General features: G+C 36.7%; 1 protein-coding gene across 1 annotated transcript; it reads right to left on the minus strand.

The window, feature by feature from the left end:
* Window positions 1-5,069: 5,069 nt before the first annotated feature.
* LOC141594878 (protein CHLORORESPIRATORY REDUCTION 6, chloroplastic-like) lies at window positions 5,070-8,955 on the minus strand. The gene is made up of 4 exons (XM_074414866.1): window positions 8,655-8,955; window positions 6,858-6,986; window positions 6,569-6,777; window positions 5,070-5,550 (listed from the first exon to the last, which is right to left on the minus strand). Exons 1-4 carry the CDS (start codon window positions 8,875-8,877, stop codon window positions 5,356-5,358), a joined length of 756 nt encoding a protein of 251 aa, XP_074270967.1. The 5' UTR covers window positions 8,878-8,955; the 3' UTR covers window positions 5,070-5,355.
* Between the last annotated feature and the right edge of the window lie 14,034 nt (window positions 8,956-22,989).

Below are 22,989 nucleotides of genomic sequence, written 5' to 3' on the forward strand. Positions count from 1 at the left end.
TACGGTCTCAATCCTGACATCGAAACTGTCTTTCCTTTTCGATATGATTTCTGTTGTTTGTCATCAATATCGGTCATAGTAATCTTCCGAAACATTACAAAGACTGTCGCATTTCTGTGTTGCAACCGATATTTATGATACTTCGTATAATTTTAGCGTAATTGTTGATTTGTTCAGATTTGTTCACTTTGTAGACAGACTGATGAACTACAAAAAACTGTTTTAGGCGACGAAAGTGGTTAATAAAGGCAACAAAAAAACTAATCGTCGCACAACTATAGGGCGTCGAGCGTAGTTTTGTGACTGACGATTAAAGCATTGACTATATTTAGGCTCCGTTTGACAAGACATTTTAAGTACCTGATTTGGTCAAAGTAGCTTATTTGACCAAAATTTTAGGTACCTTATTTTTTTGAAAGCGTTTGGCAACTAGCTTATTTAACCAAATAAGCTACCTGAAATGAAATGATACCTAGAGTAGCATTTGAAATTTCAGGTACTTGATTTGATTTGATTTTCCGTTTTTAATACTTAAATCTATACTATTAAATAATTATCATATCTTTTTACGTCATTTCATCAAAATCGGTTAGGTTTTCAGTTAGTTTGCTAAACACTTTTTTTATATAATCAGCTACAGTTCCTAATTTTCAACTACCTTATCAGTTACCTTTTCAGTTTTCAGGTACCTTTTCAGGAGCCTTAGGAAAATTCGACCGCGGCTGAAATCGAGAATGCTTTCAATAATTGAAAATAAAAAAAATTAGATGAGGATTTCATTACTGTTTTCTCATCCCCTTCTAATTTCATATCCAAACTACACTTTGAAAACAATTTAACAAATATTTGCTTGCCAAAAATAATGTGAATTTTCATTCGAATGATACGATTTGAATGCAATTTAAGATAATTCAGCAAGGGACGATAATTCAGGCATACATAAAGTACAGTTTCGATATCAAGTTTTAAACCGTACTATGAAGATAAGCCTATACAACGTAAAAGACGACGCTTAGCTCCTTTTTCCTTGTTAACATGCAACTTTTCCGAGGAGCACCCTGGAATCGTAACGAGGCTTGCAATACAAAACATGACGGAGCTATAAAACATTGATGATACCTTTAGAGCGAAGGGTACCATTTTATTATGTTGGTGATCATACCATTTGAGATTCCAATTACCTTGAACCAGTAAACGATGACGTCCATCCTTTGAACGAGCAATAAGACGATGATTATCTTGAAATTTTCTAGGAACACGAAACATCTTCTTCCATGTACCATCTTCTTCTATCATCCAAATTTCTCTTGATAAATTACCACCGCGTAGATATAACAATCCATCCAGCTCTTCTAATTGTACTTGACTTCTTAGTTGAGGTAAATTAAGATCGTCTATCCATTTCTCTGTAACAACATCAAATCGAGCAATTCTATAATCTTTATCGCCTAGTATCTTAACTGAAACAAGAAGAAGAAGATAGTGTAGCATCTTGTTTCGGTATATTACATTTATTTGATCGATTAGCCATCTTTTTCCGGATGAAACTCGAGTAGGAGGAGGAGTAGGGTAGCTCCATAAATCAGCCTTCACGCTGTATACACGCACATCAATGTCATTCTCCGTCCAAACCCTATTAGTCACTACAATCTTGTAGTCATCGTGTTCACTATCGTAACCAAAACCATATGATTTATAGTCTCTCCAATTCTTGTCCGAGGAAGGAATGATTAATTTGAAAGTACCCGTTGTAGGGTTGCATATAACGAAGCACTTAACCGTGTAATCGGGCCCACGCGTAATTTTCAAGCAAACCAAGCCATTACAGGAGCCTACAACTTCGGTACAGGTACGATTGGTTCTTATTATATCCTTAGGCCAATTCAATTTGATCCATTTAGAGGGACGATATAAATCATCGATGAAATGAAAGGCAGTTGTAAAAAGGGCACGATTGTATTTTGAGTCGGATTGGAGGGATTTGTTAAGATGGAGTTTAGCGAAGAGGGGATTTTTGATAAGATTGCACCACTCTTTGCATACGCACTTGAAGCGTAGGACCGATTTAGCCGGTAACAAAATAAGTATTTCAAGGATCATATCTAAAAGCAATCGACGGGTCGTCTTTAGATTGCACTTGTTTCTTGTAGTGAGACATCCCATTTCTGGAAATCTTGTGACAGAGAACAACAACCTGGATGATCTCAGATTTTAAAGCAGAAATTATAATGAGACTAGGAATTTGATTGTCATTAGGATTCTAATCGAGATTGTGTTAACAAAATATCTAATACGGAGTACATCTTAGATAAGCACTCCCTCCGTCTCAATCGTTTGATTAAAGGGTTTTCATAAAATGTGCCCATTTCATTATAATTAAATAAGATGCTGAAAGTATGAGATACAAAGTTGCATACATAATAAGAGGAATTGATCGAGGCATTTTAGAAATAATAAAAAAAAGAGTAAATTAGAAATAACTCCCTTTTAAAATCCAACTTTTTAATATTAATCCCTTATATCATTTTTTCCTAAAATTACTCTTTTACGATGGACTTTTATCAAAAATTGCTTCAAAACTCAAAAGTCCAATTTAAGTGACTTATTCCGTATGTTTTTAATCTTATTCTCCATTGTTATACCTTTCAGTTCATAAACACACATAATAAGATTCTAAGTTGGAGTTCTGAAGCAATTTTTGATAAAAGTGCATTTTAAGGTAGTAATTTTAGCAAATAATTATATAAGGGAGCAATTTATTTTAAAAGGAATTTATTTTTAATTTACTTTAAAATAAAATCGGGGAAGTGGTAAACGACCCCCTTAAGTTTGCTATGATGTGTCATTAACCCCCTTAACTTCGCATTGGAGTAAACAAGCCCCTTAACTTTGCTATAAAATAAAATCAAGCCTTTCTATTTTTCCGGTCAAAATCTCACCGAAATTTTCAATTTCTCACCAATTTGTGGCCGATATTCTAAGATAAGCCTATACAATGGAAAAGACGTCGCATCGGTCCTATTTCCTTGATTTCAGGCCACTTTTGAACGGAGCACCCTGGAATCGTAACGAGACTTGCAATATAAAGCATGAGTAAGCTATAACTTGATGATGGCAGCTTTAGAGTGAAGGGTAAAATTGTGCCATCTTGGTGATCATACCATTTGACTTTACAATTATTATATTGTTGATTTTGAAACAGTAAACGACGGCTTCCGTCCTCTGAAAACGCAATAAGACGATGGTCGTCGAATGCTGTTGGAATATGAAACATTTTCTTCCATGAACCATCTTCTTCCATTATCCAAATGTCACTCGAAAAATGACCAACACGTAGGTATAACCGTCCATCCAATTCTCTCAAGTATATTACAAGTACATCCTTTATTTGTGGTATACTAAGATCGTCTCTCCATTTCTCCGTAACAACATCAAATCGAGCAATTTTATATTCTTTATAGACTCCATAACGTCCATCGCGACCTACTATCCTAGCAGAAACAAGATAGTGTAGCATGTTATTTCTGTATATCGCCTTTTGATGGGTTTCCCATTGTCTTCCGGAAGAAAAAACTCGAGTAGGAGTAGTAGGATAGCTCCATAAATCGGCCTTCAAGCTGAATATACGCACATCTCGGTCACTTTCCATCCAAACCCTACTAGTCGCTACAATCTTGTAGTCATCGTGTTCACTATCGTAACCAAAACCATATGATAAGTCATGGTTCGACCATATCTTGTCCGAAGAAGGAAGGATTAATTTGAAAGTACATGTTGTAGGGTTACATATAAAGAAGCACGAAAGAGTTGCAGTACCATCATTCAATACATAAATTTTGAAGCAAACCAAGCCATTACACGAGCCTACAACATCGGTATAGGCTTTATCAATAATTCTTTTGATTTGCTTAGGCCAATTCAATTTGGTCCATCTCGAGGGGCGATACAGATCATCGACGACACGAAGGGTAATTTCACATAAAAGGGCATGATTGTGTCTTGAGTTGGATTGGAGGGATTTGTTAACATGCAGTATAGCGAAGAGAGGGGTGTTTATAAGATTGTACCACTCTTTGCATACGCACCTGAAACGTAGGGCGGATTTAGCCGGTAACAAAATTAGTATTTCAAGGATCATATCTAAAATCATTTGATGGGTCGTGTTTAAACATCCCATATCTGAAAATCTTGTGACAGAGAACAAGTGAACAACTCTCTGGATCTCAGATTTTAAAGCAGGAATTTTATTAAGATTAGGAAGTTGATTATTGTTGTTAGGATTCTATTTGCGATTATACAGTATATGTTAACAAAAAATATCCCGTTGTAATCTGAATGTAATACGTCTTAGATAAGACCTACCTCCGTCTCAATCCTTTTTTTTTTTTTTTTTTTTTTTGAAAAGAAAGCACGAAGGCATTACTTCAGTAACGATAAATCAAAAAGCACGATAAGTCAAAAAGTGAAGCACTGTTCAGCGACGGAGGCAAATAGACCTCTCAAATTCTGACCCGACCCGAAAACCCAACTTGACCAGTTTTTGAGGGTCAAAACCCGAAAATTTCGACTCGATGACCCGTTTGATCCGAACCCGAAGCGACCCGTTATTCGAGACCCAACCTGTACGGGTCGACCCGTTACGTCAAAGATAAATTAAGAATTTATTAAAATATTTAATATTAATATTTTATATTTGAAAATTTAGTTAAAAAATTATTATTTTTATTATTTAAAATTATAAGCACAATTAAAAAGTCAATTTTATATAACTTTAAAATATTTAATAATAAAATAATTATTAAAAAAAATTTATTTTAATAATTATATTAATATTGTTAATGTAAATCTTGAATATGATTAAAACATTAATTTTAAATATATTTTGCAATTTTAAAAAATATTTTTTTGATTAAAAAAATCAATAAAAAAAGTCGTTCGAAATTATTTCTAGACTCGTATGACCCGACCCGTTTGACATGACTGAAGGCAAGCAATTCGTCCAAACCGTCCTACCAAGAACTCTAGGAACTACATAGGCAACACAATTGCCAATATGGCAATATAACATTACGACCAAATAACGGAATGAAAACTATCTCCGTCTCAATCAATTGATTAAAGGGTTTCCATAAAATATGCCCATTCCATTATATTATACTCCCTCTCTCCGGACAGCTCAGGCCGTTCGAGTTAAAGTACCAGTATGATTGCAAAATATTTAAGCACGTATACTCAAGATTTTCCTATAAATCTAGACAATTAATTTTAGATTACAAACATCACACATGCATGCGTGCGCCATTTCAAAGAACAGTCGATTTGGGCACCTCAGTTGCATTATTAGCTGGTTGATTATCATTTATCAATCAAGTTGAATAAATCATCCCCAATTCCGAATCCAAGCATCCGAGCCATGTCACTCGTCTTTGATCTAGCCTTCGGTTGGGGTACTCCATGTTGCAACAACCAAGAATATACGATAAATACTTTGTTCATTATGAACAATTCCAGTGCCTCCGGGTTGAATACCACTCCCATTCTCATACTCATCTGTCAAATATATTGACGGATTAAAATAGACTCGACATTTTTCTATTAGGGATATTCTCTCGTGTACCCCTCAACCTTTTCATTTTCTAAGATATACCTCTCTTTTTTTGTAAAAAAACTTTGGCCCTATTTGGTACTCAGTTGATTATAATTAGCAGAAATAGATTGGTCAAGCAGATTATAAATGACAGATTTGATTGGCATGTTTGACTAGTATATTACGATTAGCAGATTTAGTGTAAGTGTTTGGTAATTAGCGTGTTTAGGTTAATAGATTGTTGTATACATGTGTAAATTATAGATAGATTCATTTTATTTTTTTTATTTTTTTGGTGCTAAAAAAAAAATGAATCTGTCTATAATTTACACATGCATACAACAATCTATTAACCTAAACACGCTAATTACCAAACACTTACAATCTACTAAAGTGAATATGCTGGTGGGAGCAGCATATTAGAAAACAGTAGATTGAAGCTCAATCTACTAGAATATGCCATTTACCAAACACACAATTTAGTAGATTGTTAAGTCAAACATGCGAAAAGCTTTCAATATGCTGAAATTTCATCAATCTATTGTTTACCAAACACCCCAAGACCGTCAATAACTCTTAGCTACAAATTCAGAATATAATAAATTTTTTTTTTTTCAAATTGACCGTCTTTAAGAGGTATTCAGTTTGAAAAAGAATTCACCGACGTCTCAACTCGTAGTCGGGAATTATGGTCGGTCAAAGTTTATTCGTTAAAAAAACTTTGACCAACCATATCTACAGGCTGCGAGTTCAAAAAGCGGTGATTTTTTTTTTAAATTCAAGGACTTGACGAGATAATTGGTTTGAAAAAAAAATTACCGTTTTCTGAACTCGTAACATAGAATTATTGTCGGTCAAAGTTTTTTGTGAAAAACGAGGGGTACACCTTAGAAAACGAAAATATTCAGGGGCATACCAGAGAATATCCGTTTCTATTTAAGAGTACAACAATGCAATTAGGGCCAGCCAAGGTAAAAGTACCTGGTGAGGAACTAGCATGGCCGCATAACGAGCAAGTTCGCCAGCACGCCAATCTAACAAAACCGGGAGCCAGGGATAAGTGGCATCAAGCCTTACAAACCAAAGTCTTACATCTGGGTATTCTGACAATTCTCGGTTATTGTAAGGATCGTCTCTTTTGTAGTTTATTGTAAACCCAATTGTGCGCTCTAGGAACGCCTTTGGTTCAGCTGTACAAACATTAACTCAAATCAGAATAACGCTTTATTTACGAGTAGCCTTTGGTTAATAAGAGTAATTAGTAATTTACCCGCGGAAGGAGAAGAAATGGATGTGACAGATTGAAAGGGATACAGGTCAAGACGGCGAATGGTATTAGTGTCGATGACAACTTCAAATCTTCCTTCTTTCAGGGGTAATGGCGCTCGCGTCTCGTTTGCTTCAAGTTCAAAACTAATCAGCCAGCCATAAATAATTCAGATTGAATGTAAAAATTCGATATAAATAGGAAACATGAGATTAGAAAGTCGCTAGGGGGTCCATGACAGAATACTTACAAATAAGCTATGTTGCTTATACTCGTTCAGAAAGGGGTAGTGTTTATGCCTTATGGTTAACCAAACCAGTAAAACCGAAATAATTTGTTGGTACATTGAAATGAACAGGTTCAATTACCCAAGAACCGGTTCGGTACCGATTCACCTTTTTAGAACCGCGGTTCACCGAATTGGGTTTTGTTGTTTTGAAAAGGTATAAGTGCCGTGTCCAAATACGGGCCGTGTCCGCTTGTATTGGACCGTGTCCGACACGCCGTCAATTAAAATAAAACCAACGACACGGTTTTTGGGGTGTCCGACACGTTTTGCGCCGTGTCCTGGGCGTGTCCGTGTCCGAGCAACCTAGGTGGAACTCTTTAGAAAACTGCCTAAATTATAAAACAAATAAAAACGGGAGCGGATATACTGTCCTATTTTCGTGTCCATCCTATGGCCTATAAGGAAAATGAAAGGGCGCCACCCGGTGACACCCAATTTGGGCGCCACCCTCTCACATGGGATGAGTGGGGACCCCTTCAATTAAAAAGGGTTGTGAGAGGGTGGCACCCAATTTGGGCGTCACCCGGTGGCGCCCTATCACTATCCATCTTTTATCTACTGACAATGGTCAATACTCTATTACTCACGTGTCGAATGAAGAGGTAATATGACACAAGATGGGATATGAAAATGAGAATCGGACTCAATAAAAGGTAATTATTCTCGTAATTTACAACCCTCACCTTATCTATTTCTCAATCTCTCATTTTGTCCTCGCCTTATCTCTCAATCTCTTTTCTTATCCTCTCAATTCTCAAACCCTTTCACCACACCCTCATTATCACCGTCGCCGTTTCAACCGTCAACCGCCGCCAATGGATCCTTGAAGCTTTGAGGGTCGTACATTTTTGTTTTTCTCCCTCTTTAATTGCAATAATATTATGATGTTTTCAGTTATTGAATTAAATCATTAATATAATCTGGGTTTTTTTTACGGTGATTTATTTTTTTTGAATTATTCATCTTTTCTGTTGTCTTTTCTTTATGATTTATGTTTTTCATTTTAATCATTACTTCGTTAGTTAGCCTCCCTTAGGACGGATGTACTAAAATTGGTCATTCTCACACGATTTTCTCACCAAAATCATTACCCAAATATAATGTAAAACTTAGCTCAAAAAAAAAAAAAAAATTATTCTCACAAAAATCATTACCCAATTATATATAAAACTTTGGTCTGGTACGGAGGGAGTATAATATAAAACTTCTCCACTCTGTTTTTTGTATTGGTTTAATTAATTAATTATTTAATTAGTTGGATGCTGTCATTTTCATGAAAAAAGAAAAATGCATATTTTGGGTTAAAATGAGGTGTTGAAGTATCATACTCTTGTCTGAGTGTCCAGGAAATTAGAAGAACCGGAGCAACATAGCTGACGACTTACGAGTAAATTCATGATTAAGATGGGACCGAGTGAGTCAAGTAACCAAGTTACAAATAACTTGGCTGTCGAGTTAATGAAATAACAATTTGAATGGAATGAGTAATATAAAGTGACATAAGTACTAACCTTGGTCATCAAAATTATCATCATCTAAGAGAGAGAAGTCATAGCTGCCTTGTGGATTGAATGACACTGAAGTCGGAACAAGGCGTTGTCGTTGCGGCCTCGCTTCGATATTCGTAAGGATATGTTGTAAGTTTGGGTTGGACCATCCGATACTAATTGGCGGAATCGGTTTACGATAGGATGGATGAATGAGCGGGGTTATGCATTTAATTTCCCCCGCCATCTCTGTTTTTCTATAACTGTTTGGTTATTTCTTTTCCTGTTATCCTTCGTTTTATGAATCAGTGGCTGATTTCAGTTTAGGTGCACAAGGGCTGGTCCCCCTAAATATATGGAAAAGTTCACAAAAGTACAAATTTATTGTATAATATTAAAATCCGTCACACACCGTCGAGTATTATTTGATTTGTAGGATTTGTTTTAACACAAACTTTATTAAAGACGGACATTATTCGTCATAAACTGAAGACAGATAGTGTCACTCTCACAAAATGCAAATAGATAGTGCAAGTTTGTGACGGATACCCCCACTTTTGCCACCCACCTGCATTTTGTGACAGGGCCACTATCCGTCTTCATTTTGTGACGAATAGTGGCCGTCTTCAATGAGACGAACTATTATTCTAATAATATACCTGTATCAAGTTTGATAAATACTAAGTACTTCTCGGTCTAGTGGAATTCTTTGTCTCATTCTATATCCCATTCCATACACAAAATAGGAAAAAAAAAAAAAGCAAGGCACGCATGATATGATACAATTTGATGGGCTGTGTACAAAGGTACACTAGCCTTGCCCGACTTAAGTCCATTCTCAACGCCTTAACTTCATAAGATCATCCTCAATTATTCCCATGTAATGCATCAAATTTAGGAATACTAGTGAATTCCGGATTTAGGGCGCTAGGAGACACAAGATCAATAACGTCCTCATCATCATCGGCATCACTAGAATTCTCTAATCTTAAATCAAGATCATCCTCAACTTCATCTCCTTTAATATTACTGTCACCTACCTCTACTCCGATATTATTTCTCAACAATGACACATACTGATCATCATTCTCCGACATTATGTTTAACATCCTAGTAAATGACACATTTGGTACGACACTTACATTACTCACTTGAGGTTGTTGAGATGGAATTAACTCAACAAGCAAAAATATCCATAGAACCCGCCTTTGAATGACGTATACTAGCCCACATCGCCTATAAAGAACGATCATTATTAAGACTAACAACCTTAAAACATCCAAGACTAGCAAACTTCATCTTCAACACTAATTGATACTTACTACTATCAACACCAATGGTTGTGTATACCTCCTTAACAAGATTATTGTAGCTCGTGTTACTACTAACAAAAATAAAAGACTCATTTCCACCAACATAGCTTACACACCCATCTCCTTCAACTACTTCACCATTCCAATAACACAATAAGGGAAAATAACTTCTCTCCATAATTATAACCAAACAAATTAATCTAAAACACTAACAACCACCAAAATTCAACTAAACTATCAAATAGATGGAATAATAATCATAAACTAAACTAACTAGCTACTTAAATCAATTGCTAATTAAAAAAGTAAGTAATAGCTAATACCTTCAATATGTATGGAAATTGGCCAAGAAATATCCAAATGATTGTTTGATATTACCTAGAGACTAATAAATTGACAATTAATCGTTTCAATTGAAAGATTTAGGGTAGTTTTTGGAGGAAAAATCGGGTTTCTATTGTTAGGGTTTTGCGAAATTTTTTTATTTTTTCTGATTTGGGAATAAATGATACTGGGAAGGGGAGGGGATCCGCAAAATATGACTTCGACCTTAGTCGCCAACCGCCCTGGCGACTTGACCCTTCACAATAGCTTCATCAATACCAAGCCTACGTGGACCCATTTTTGACAATTAATTTGAGACTCGACCTATTTCATTAAATAATTCGTGAAAATCACCCATTTTGAAAACGGATTATGGAGTTGTGGCATTTTTGTCTTTTTTTTCGCTTGTTGTTCCCGAATAAAGGATGGTGACGAGGGGTTTACTGGTAAATTCCCAAAGGGTAGTATGTCACCCGAGAAAGCATTATCACGTGATCAAGGTTCAAGAAAGTTATCTTTTAAGGTTTCAGTTAGCTTTTCAGGTTTCAACTATCTTTTCAGTTAGTTTTACCAAAGAGAGTCTAAGTATGTGTCTGTTGAGTTTATGGATTCAAGTACCTAAGAGGGGGAGGGGGTGAATTAGGTACCCTTTTTAAAAATTTAACTTCAACTTTATTGGATTAAGGTAAGTTAAGTGAACAAAAGAGATTAGAAGATACTTTGAATAATATTGAAAGATTGAACAAGTATCACAATGAATGTTTGCTGAAGTATGAAAGCAACAATCGTTCTGACTGTATCTATTTGTCTCAGTTTGTGGAGTATTAATGCAGCAGACCAAATACGACATGTATAATGAATCACATTTTCTAAGTTTAAGCGAAACAAAACAAACAAAGTTACAATGAATGTTTGTTTGAAGTATGAAAGCAACAATCGTTACGATCGTATCTATTTGTCTCGGTTTTGTGGAGTATTATGCATGACCAAATACGATATAATGAACTGTTGCTTCTAAGTTTAAGCAAAACAAAACAAACAAACAAAGTAAGAAAGCAGCGGAATTAAAGAGATAAACAATGAACACGAGTTTTTGAATTGGTTCGGCAAATACTAAAGTGCCTACGTCCAATCTACCTTTTTATTACTTTCCTTTAGTGATCTACTCCGACAACTAAAAGACCCTTGTAATAAAAGACGCCAACCTACTCCGGTTGCAAAGCTAGTACAAGAACTACTCCGTTCTATGACAAGCTAACTCGCAATCTACTCCGATTGCCAACTCACAACCTACTCCGGTTGTCAAGAGATAAGGACTACTCCGTCCTAAACTCTTCTAACACACTTAAAATGTAAAGGATCAAGTTTCCACTAACACATTCTTAACAAAGAATAGAGGTGGACAACTTTTACAAGATCAACACTTTTAAGCAAGAGAGTTTAGTATATAAAAGCAACAGTGGCCACGACTGTAGAAACTGAAAGACACTTGAAGACTTTTAAATGGATTTTGCAAAAGACACGACTTTAAGCTTTTGAAAACACTTTGCAAAACATGAAAGAATTAAATCAGAGAAGTCTTGGGGATTTATGAAGATAGGACACGGTATTTATAGAGGAGGTAGTGAAGGGGGTTGCTAGGGTTTTGAAGGGTCAAAGGTTTTGCATGTGAGGAGCAATAGTAACCATTCAAAAGCTTGCACCAAAAGGGAGTCTTTTGCATAGGTGAGAATAGAGAAAGAAGGATTGAAAGATAACCTTAAATGTTCATGCAAAATCAGAAAACAAAGGATGTGAGACAAGTCACAAGGTGACAAGTAATCACAAAAATGGCAAAAAGGAACTTTTGTTTTCTTGAAAACCAAGGGATAGAATTTGCACAAAGAGGAAATATTTTGAATAATTCAAACCATTCTTTATTGGATACTACCTCCTTAAATAAAAATCTGAATTTCTCTTTGAAAAAAAATAAGTCACGTGAAAGCATTTGAAAGAGAAAAGAAGCTTCAAGTTTTTACGAGTTGTGGCTCACCCACTCAATTTTGTTTACTTGTTAAAGCAACAGTCATCTGGACTGTTTCTATTACTCTGCTATACTTAACTTTCTCACTTGTACATTAGATGACACACGACTAATTACAATGGGATTAATAACAACTTCAACACTTCTTAATCCAAGCTTGATTGCATCATTAATCCTGAAAAGGTAAACTAAGATAATACAAATCAAATGGGCATGTTATCATCAACATAAGGAACCCAACAAATTCCCCCTTTGATGATGACAAGCCCCAAACGAATGTATAAGCAATGTAAACACCTTGATTCAAGATTTTTAACAAGTAAGATCAAATGATAGAGAAGGGACAATATTACCTTACCAAGGGCAAAAACTAGAATCAAACTATCAAGACAATTTTACATTGCCTCAAACAAGAATCAAGCTAAGAAGGTTAGACAAGCCATTAGTTTAATCAATGAGCAAAGAGATTCAAAGCATGAGTTTACCTTTTCCCCCTCTTGACATCATCAAAAGGATAGGGATGTCACAAGCATTAGAGTGCAGATTTTTCATAAGAAAACAAAAAGACACATGTAGATGTGACAAGGTAACAAGGTCAACATAAACAAAGATTAAGCATAGGCTAATCAAGGTTCAACAAGGCTAAATAGAGTTTAAAGTACACCACCAATTGTTCAAAATAACAAGCAATAAAACATAGTCTTAGAAAGGCACAACCAAGGGTGGAACAAAATGAGGGGGTACGGGTAAGGATAAATAGGCCGAGAGGATATGGAAAGGCTAAGGAGAGGAGGCTTGTTCCCCATCCGAGCCACTACCCAACGGATCATCATCCACAATAGCATCTTCACCAACCTCTTTAGTTGACACAAGGGTGGAAATAATATCCACCTCACCACGGATGAGGTCCAAAGAAGAAGCAAGGGCCGAGATTGCTAAGTCCTTTTGACGAGCATCCTCCCTAATCCACGCACCCAACTCAGCCACGGCATTGAGTACATCCCGCATATTACCCGTATTCCCTTGACTAGATGACCCAACTTCCGGGTCCTTCTTAATTTTCACAGAAATTAACTCATCATTCTCAATTTTGATCAACATCTTCCCCATTTGCCCATCACTCATAGTATCACACATATCCAACGAACCCAAGCTAGTGTTTACCAACACCCCTTGTGCTTTGAGCACAACCGACAACCACATGCTATAGGGTAGGTAAATCACATGAGTAGAAGGTCGACGAAGCTTGGTCGAAATAAGATGAAAACGCTTGAACATTAACCCGACTAGGTTCACCTTCTTATGAGTAGCAATGTGATAGATTAAATATTGTAAAGCAATGGTTAGTTTTCCTCTATCACCCGACGGGTAAATTGACCTACAAAGCATATTGAAGATAATTCGAAGAGGAGGTGGGATTTGGGTGTTGCTCACGGGTCCGGGGGAGACAATTTTGGGACAAACGGTTTGAGCAATGCTAAGAGGGGAGGCATATGGTAAGGCTACCCAAGTTTCGAGAGGGAGTTGGTCATAACCTCCGACGGAATATTAAGAGCATTGGCAAAATCAGATTGAGTCGAGTCTTAGAGGCTTACCGTTCACCTTAGTCAACAAATTCACCGGACTTATCGACCCGTGCACGTTGCAAAGAATTGAATCACTTCGCTCACAAATACCGGCTCACGCATTTCCAACAACTTCTCCCAACCTTGAGCTAAAACCATGTCACGGACAGAGTGGAAAGCCGGTGGCTCGAACCGATTTTGATTATACACCCGAGGAGAGTGAATTGCTTTAATATTCATCAACCTTTCACAATTTTTGTAAATGGAAGTAGGGAGGTCGAGACTCTCAAGGTGAGCCCAAACCATGGCTAGATCCCACTTCGAGGTTAGGGAGACCGGATCCGAAGGAGCAAGGTAAACAAGCTTTTTCTTTGAAGGTTTCGATTTTTTTTGGGTAGGTTCATTCGGATTTTCAATTGGGATATCATCAATGGGATTGTCAATGTTACTTTGTTCAACATTTTCGGAGATTGGGGGTAATTGAGAGGAGGAGGCTTTTTCTTTTCTCTTGTTGTTCTTTTTCACGAGTCGAATCGGGCTCGCCGGATTTCGATGGATTATCATTCAAGTCAAATTCGGTTTCATCTTCAACATCTTCAACCATAACAAGAACCGGTTCGAGGAGGAGCTCGGAGTAGTGGAGCTTTTCTTCCGACCACCACGAGTGCGTCTTCCTACCATTGAGGCGATGGGAGTGTTGTCGGATGATGGTGGATCAGTGGGTTTTGGTGATGGTTGAGGGCTAGGTGGATCTGGGTTTGTTGAAGTCGGGTTTGAGGTTTGTGGAGGAAAGGCGTAAGAAGTTTTGGCAGGAGGCATGGTTGGAGTTGGTGATGTCGGTGGGTTGGATGTGACAGGGGAGGTAATTTTTGTGGGTTTGATAGGAGTGTTAAATGATGTTTTTACCATGGTGGGTTAGGATAGGTGAGATATGAGGGAGTTGGATTTGGGAGATGGAGGGTTAGTGGGTTTAGGTAGTTTGGACGGGTAGTTGTAGGTGATGGGTTGTTAAATGATGTTTAATGGCCCATTAAATGATGTAGGAGAGGTGGTTGGCCCGACTTAAACAAATTCAATTACTCGAAATAAAAACGCAAGGTAGCATATAATAAACGTAAATTTAGATATGAGGTTGAGTGATTACCGACTCACAAATACGGTGTCAATTTTTGGTCCAAACATGATGTCAATGCACTTAGAACACTTAATAGCATATATCCAAATTTAACTTAATCAATTAGGAAATTGTGTAAAACTCATACTAAAAATCACAAGCTATTAATTAACCCAATTTCTAGTCTAAATTTCTCAAAATGTTCTCTTGCAAGTGGTTTAGTAAAAATATCGGCAATTTGATTTTCGGTCTTGCAAAAGATAAGTTTAATATGTCCTTTTTCCACATGATCACGAATAAAATGGTGACGAATATCAATATGCTTGGTTTTAGAGTGTTGAATAGGATTTTTGGAAATATTTATTGCACTCGTATTATCACACATTAAAGGAATGGAGTCAAAAATAATACCAAAATCCAAGAGTTGTTGTTTTACCCAAAGGAGTTGAGAACAACAATGTGCCGCGCTAACGTACTCACTTTCGGCCGTAGAAAGAGCTACCGTGTTTTGTTTCTTTGAGGCCCAAGAGGTCAAGCAAGGACCCAAGAACGTTGCAATTCCGGAGGTACTCTTTCTATCCACCGTGCACCCCGCATAGTCCGCATCCGAAAAGCCTATAAGATCAAAAGGACAATATAAGGGGTACCATAGGTAAAGATTTTGGGTTCCAATCAAATACCGAAGAATTCGTTTAACGGCTTTGAAATGTGATTCTTTCGGATTTGCTTGGAATCTAGCACATAAGCATACACTAAAGAGAATGTCGGGACGACTTGCGGTTAAGTAGAGAAGTGAGCCTATCATACCTCTATACACCTTATCACTAACATTCTTACCGAGTTCATCCTTGTCCAATTTGGACCCGGCTACCATAGGTGTATCATGAGGCTTACCATTAGTCATCCCAAATTTCTTAAGCATTTCTTTGATGTACTTTTGTTGATGGATCATGATTCCATCCTTTGATTGCTTAATTTGGAGCCCAAGGAAGAATCCTAGCTCACCCATCATGCTCATTTCAAACTCCGATTTCATTAGTTCCGAAAAATATAAGTAAAGGAGTTCATTTGTTGCACCAAATATAATGTCATCAACATATACTTGCACAACCAACAGTTAAATTCTGATTGTTGCTTCAAGAACAATGTTTTGTCAACGGAGCCTCTTTTAAAACCATTTTCAATAAGGAATTTAGACAATCTATCATACCAACATCTTGGTGCTTGTTTTAAACCATAAAGAGCTTTGTCTAATTTGAAAACATGGTTAGGCAAATCATTGTTCTCAAAACCCGGTGGTTGCTCTACAAAGACATCTTCTTCCAAATATCCATTTAAGAAAGCGGTTTTGACATCCATTTGGAAGAGTTTAATGCCTTTGTGAGCCGCAAAAGCTATAAGCAATCGTATTGCCTCAAGTCTAGCTACCGGTGCATAGGTTTCATCGTAATCAATACCCTCTTGTTGGTTATAACCTTGCACCACTAGTCTAGCCTTGTTCCTTACGATTTCACCCGAGTCATCAAGCTTGTTGCGAAAGACCCACCTAGTACCAATGACGGTACGATTAGGCGGTCTAGGGACTAAGTGCCATACCTCATTTCTTTTGAATTGATTGAGCTCATCTTGCATGGCAAGCACCCAATCCGCATCCATCAAGGCGTTTGTTACATTTGAAGGTTCAATTTGAGAAAGGAACGCATTGTGGGCACAATACTCATTGAGGTGAGCGAGATGGTTGACGGATGATCTTGTTCGAATTCCCGAGTTGAGATCACTTGTGAGATTAGTGAGTGGATGAGAGCTTTGATGTTTCCACTTCTTTGGAACAATAGTTTCTTGTTCCCCCTCAACATCATCGATCACAAGGATCATTGCTATTGGCCTGGAAGGTTCTTCATCCTCACTGTTTTGGTTTTCTTGATTACGAGGTAGAAGCAACGATCGTTGGTCTGTTGCTTCCAGAGAGGAATCGAAGTATTCCGTGTTCCCCGAGTTGCGCTCTCCTTTGAAGGTGACAGTCTACGTATCTGTTGCAATTCGATCTTTGGGGAGCTTCTTCATCCGTGAACACGAAGTCTTTTCGAACAAGACCAATCTCAAACTCATCGTCATCGTCCTCATCATCATTATCCATGTTTTGTACCTGTCCAAGCACACTAGATTCATCAAAAATGACATGGATGCTTTCTTCAATTAACAAGGTTCGTTTATTGTAAACTTTATAGGCCTTGCTATGATCGGAGTACCCAATAAATACTCCTTCATCACTACGTGGATCGAACTTACCCAAATTGTTTTTACCATTGTTGTGAACAAAACATTTGCTTCCAAAACATCTAAAATATGAAATGTTGGGTTTTCTTCCACGCAATGATTCATAAGGGGTTTTATTTAAAGTACTTCTTATCATGACACGATTATAAATGTAGCAAGCGGTATTTACCGCTTTTAAAAGTTCTTAGGCAACTTACTAGTTAATAACATTGTTCTAGCCATTCCTTCAAGGGTTCTATTCATCCTTTCAACCACACCATTTTGTTGTGGGGTTCTAGGAGCCGAGAAGTTATGGTCTACACCATTGTCATCACAATAAGCACCAAATGATGAGTTTTCGAATTCGGTTCCATGATCGGTTCTCATTGAAACAAGTTTTAAACCAAGTTTATTTTGAATCTTCTTTAACCAAATTAGAAACTCATCAAATGTCTCATCCTTAGAGCTTAGGAAGAGTGCCCAAACAAACCTAGAGTAATCATCAACAATGACACACACATAACGACTACCACCTCTACTTCTAGTTCTCATTGGTCCACACAAGTCGATATGTAAAAGTTGCAAAGGTTGAGATGTACTCATAATTCTTTTGGATTTGAAGGAACTTTTAACATGTTTACCTCTAGCACATTCATCACATACTTTATCAATTTCAAATTTTATATTAGGAATGCCTTCAACCAAATCAAGTCTTTTAAGGGTATTAAGAGTTTTTGTACTAACATGACCAAACCTTTTATGCCATAACCAAGGATCATTGTTCATTACACTCATGCAAGACATGGTGTGACCGGATAGAGAGTTCAAATTAGTTAAGTAAACATCTTTGACACGTCTTCCTTCGAGTATTAGTTCATTAGTAGTGGCATCAAAAATTCGACACATATTAGCATGAAATTCAACAACATTACCCTTATCACAAAGTTGAGATATACTAAGGAGATTATGTTTCAAACCTTTGACAAGCCGCACATTGTCGACACAAAGTAAGGATGACTTACCAACTTTTCCAATACCAATTACTTCACCTTTCTTGTTGTCACCAAACCTTACCGTGCCACCATCATACGCTTTAAGTGAGAGGAATTGGCTTCTATCACCCGTCATGTGACGAGAGCATCCACTATCCAAGTACCAATTGCGGCCGCCTCTCACCAAGCCCTACACAAGATTAGTTTTTGAGTTTAGGAACCCAAATGAATTTGGGTCCCTTTTTGTGATCAACATAACTTGTGGTGTCCTTTTTAATGTTCATTTCATTTAATGCTTTGGTGTTCTTGTCAATGTCATCAAAACGTTTTGTACATCCATTAAAAACATGACCATTGTCACCACAATAATTGCAAATGATGTATTCGGGAAGACCTACATACTTCCTTCCTCTAAAATCGTTTTTAGGCTTCGGATGCAACAACGATCCCGACTGTTCCATTTGAACCCCAAACCAGCAGTTTTATCGCATTTCTCGGTTTGATTCGTGAGGAAGTTTAGCACGGTTTGACTTCCTTCCCATTTTTCAGTGATGTTCTTAGCATTAACAAGTTCATTGGTCAAGTCATGGACACGTGAAAGAAGATGCAAATTCTTTTCCTTTTCTCTTTTAAGTTCATCATCGTTGTTACTTTCTATGGAAAATCTTTTCTCAACAATGAAGTCATGGGTGTGATTGTTGAGTTTAGACACGAGATAAATGATTCTTTCTTTGGAGTCCTCATATTTAGATGTCATCTCGTCAAGTCTCTTGTTTAGATCAACGACTTCATCGGATCTATGGTGAGGAGAAGACCTAGAAGTGCTACATTCGGGCATACCTTTTTGAAAGAAAGTAAGCCTATCATGGAGATCTTCTATTTCATTCTTGAGACAAACAACCTCACTTTTGAGACACTCATTTTCATTTTCCAACCATTCACCTTTTCTTTTAAACTTGTCTAAGTCGTGGTCGGAAAGCAACGATCTTAGAGACTGTTTCTCTTAAGTCTACAACTTCAACTACAAGGTCATAGATCTCATTTTCAAGATCGTCTTTGACCTTCAAAAGATCATCACGTTCCTTGGTTAGTGAGGAAACTTGCATCACCAAGGTAGTGTTGACATTTTCAAGGTCAGAGACGTCCGTGGGTGTCGACCTAAGACGCTCTAGTTCTTTAGTCAAATGTTTGTTTAGCTTGTTGACTCTTTTAACTTCATTATATGCTTCAGATGTGACAGTGACGCAGTCTGTTGCTTTTAGCTCATTTTTCAGATTAAAGTTCTCTTGAGCAATTTCCTCAATCTCATTTTGCATTATATCAAGCTTGTTAGTTTGAGACCGACACTTATCAAAAAGTTGATCAAGAAGCTTACATACTTTTTCTTTGGAGTAAGTTCTAGCCTTGGCCTTTAGATGATTTACCTCATTGTCGGAATCGGAGTCGGAATCGTCGGGGTTAGCCATGAGGCATCTTAAGTGTTCAATTTTTGAGGTTTTTGAGACTTTTTCTTTATCATGATTTGCAAGACACATTTTAGCCTCAAGTTCCTCCTCGATGAGTTCCTCATCTTCCTCGGAGTCGGACATTCCCCATATAGCACTCATGACTCTATGTTTATAGTCCTTTTTAACCTTTTCTCTTCTTTCCTTAGATTTGATTTCTTCCCACTTGGGACATTCTTTAATTTGATGAGTTTTATCACCACATTTAAAGCATCCCACGGTGGAGGTAGGTCGTTTCTTAGGAAAGCGTTTTTTCGAGTAATTATTAGTGAACCTTTTGTTACCTTGTCCATTGACCAACCCGGCTAAGTTCCTTGTGAACATAGCAAACTCGTCTTCCTCCTCATCTTCTTCATCACTTGGAGAAGATGTGAGGGCGAGACTCTTTCCCTTTGATGACTCACTAGAATGCTTATCGAGATTAAACTCGTGAGCCATTAGTGATCCCATTAGTTCATGAAGAGATAGGGTTGACAAGTCTTTGGCTTCCTCTATGGCGGTGACTTTAGGTTGCCATTTAGGAGTTAGACTACGAAGGATTTTTCGAATGATGTCCTCGGACTCGAAATTCCTTCCTAGACTTTGAAGCTCATTAATAATACAAGAAAAACGAGAAGAGAAACTATTTAAAGACTCGTCCTTTGACATTCTAAACATTTCATATTGTTGCATGAGAAGGTCAATACGGTGTTTTCTTACTTGGGACGTCCCTTCATATGCAAGTACAAGGGAATCCCGAATAGATTTTGCCGTAGGACACCCGGAGATTCGACTAACTTCCCCCTCACCAACACAACGTTGAAGAATCGACATTGCTTTGGAATTCTTTTCGGCAAGCTTGAAGTCGTTCTCATTGTAATTTCTTTCCTCTTTTGTCTTGGTGAAACCGTTAAGAATATCGGTTTCCTCAATGGCAAGAGGTCCATTTTGGATGATGTTCCAACATTGATAATCGATACTTTTGATGTAATGTTCCATCTTGAGTTTCCACCAACCAAAATTGAACCGGTAAAGACCGGGATCTTGGAGTGTTTCTCGGAATCCATTACCCACGAATCAAACTCTAAGGCGGTTAGCCTCGATCAAGAGCACGAGGCTCTGATACCAATTGTTGAGTTTATGGATTCAAGTACCTAAGAGGGGGAGGGGGTGAATTAGGTACCCTTTTTAAAAATTTAACTTCAACTTTATTGGATTAAGGTAAGTTAAGTGAACAAAAGAGATTAGAAGATACTTTGAATAATATTGAAAGATTGAACAAGTATCACAATGAATGTTTGCTGAAGTATGAAAGCAACAATCGTTCGATTTGTATCTATTTGTCTCGGTTTGTGGAGTATTACTGCAGACCAAATACGACAAAGATAATGAACTCATTACTTCTAAGTTTAAGCGAAACAAAACAAACAAAGTTACAATGAATGTTTGTTTGAAGTATGAAAGCAACAATCGTTATTCGTATCTATTTGTCTCGATTTGTGGAGTATTACTGCAGAAAATACGACAAAGTATAATGAATCTGTTGCTTCTAAGTTTAAGCAAAACAAAACAAACAAACAAAGTAAGAAAGCAAATGAATTAAAGAGATAAACAATGAACACGAGTTTTTGAATTGGTTCGGCAAATACTAAAGTGCCTACGTCCAATCTACCTTTTTATTACTTTCCTTTAGTGATCTACTCCGACAACTAAAAGACCCTTGTAATAAAAGACGCCAACCTACTCCGGTTGCAAAGCTAGTACAAGAACTACTCCGTTCTATGACAAGCTAACTCGCAATCTACTCCGATTGCCAACTCACAACCTACTCCGGTTGTCAAGAGATAAGGACTACTCCGTCCTAAACTCTTCTAACACACTTAAAATGTAAAGGATCAAGTTTCCACTAACACATTCTTAACAAAGAATAGAGGTGGACAACTTTTACAAGATCAACACTTTTAAGCAAGAGAGTTTAGTATATAAAAGCAACAAAGGGCCACGATCAGAAAACCGAAAGACACTTGAAGACTTTTAAATGGATTTTGCAAAAGACACGACTTTAAGCTTTTGAAAACACTTTGCAAAACATGAAAGAATTAAATCAGAGAAGTCTTGGGGATTTATGAAGATAGGACACGGTATTTATAGAGGAGGTAGTGAAGGGGGTTGCTAGGGTTTTGAAGGGTCAAAGGTTTTGCATGTGAGGAGCAATAGTAACCATTCAAAAGCTTGCACCAAAAGGGAGTCTTTTGCATAGGTGAGAATAGAGAAAGAAGGATTGAAAGATAACCTTAAATGTTCATGCAAAATCAGAAAACAAAGGATGTGAGACAAGTCACAAGGTGACAAGTAATCACAAAAATGGCAAAAAGGAACTTTTGTTTTCTTGAAAACCAAGGGATAGAATTTGCACAAAGAGGAAATATTTTGAATAATTCAAACCATTCTTTATTGGATACTACCTCCTTAAATAAAAATCTGAATTTCTCTTTGAAAAAAAATAAGTCACGTGAAAGCATTTGAAAGAGAAAAGAAGCTTCAAGTTTTTACGAGTTGTGGCTCATCCACTCAAATTTACTTGTTAAAGCAACGATCATATCCTGGACTTTTTTCTATTACTCTGCTATACTTAACTTTCTCACTTGTACATTAGATGACACACGACTAATTACAATGGGATTAATAACAACTTCAACACTTCTTAATCCAAGCTTGATTGCATCATTAATCCTGAAAAGGTAAACTAAGATAATACAAATCAAATGGGCATGTTATCATCAACATAAGGAACCCAACAGTGTCAAATTATTTTCTACCGTAATAATTATTGCATTACTGAAAAGTTTAGCAACTTATAATCTATAAGTTTAATATCAATTTTATTTTATTTTAATGAAAAATTAGAGTGATTTTCGTACATAATGTTGTGAGATAAAATAATTCTCACTATATGGTTACTTGAAAAATAATTCCCACCATATAATTAAGCTAGGTTTGGATAACCCGATGTAAAAGGATTGGAAAGAACATTATACTTGGATTTTCTAGAGGTATTGTCTTGTAAGAAAATTATTCCCTACATATTGCTACTTTTATTTTTATTTATTTTTTAATTTTAAGAAGACATATTTAGGTATATATTATAATTATTTGACATATAATATTATATAGTAATAAAATTTAAATAAGAATTATGATAAAAGAATATAAAATATTTTATTTTTTATTTGAGTATATTAATATTAGTTTATAAAAAACTTTTTCATAGACTTATTTTGTGTGCTC

This window comes from Silene latifolia, chromosome 1 (genome assembly GCF_048544455.1).
Source record: "Silene latifolia isolate original U9 population chromosome 1, ASM4854445v1, whole genome shotgun sequence".
Lineage (NCBI taxonomy): Eukaryota > Viridiplantae > Streptophyta > Magnoliopsida > Caryophyllales > Caryophyllaceae > Silene > Silene latifolia.

What these genes read in the sequence shown, in the direction of transcription:
- LOC141594878 (XM_074414866.1), bottom strand. Translation starts at nt 8,877, where the DNA reads ATGGCGGGGGAAATTAAATGCATAACCCCGCTCATTCATCCATCCTAT. An exon ending in TGATAATTTTGATGACCAAG is followed by an intron (nt 6,987 to 8,654) that starts GTTAGTACTTAT and finishes TTGAACTTGAAG; the next exon opens with CAAACGAGACGCGAGCGCCA. An exon ending in CATTTCTTCTCCTTCCGCGG is followed by an intron (nt 6,778 to 6,857) that starts GTAAATTACTAA and finishes ATGTTTGTACAG; the next exon opens with CTGAACCAAAGGCGTTCCTA.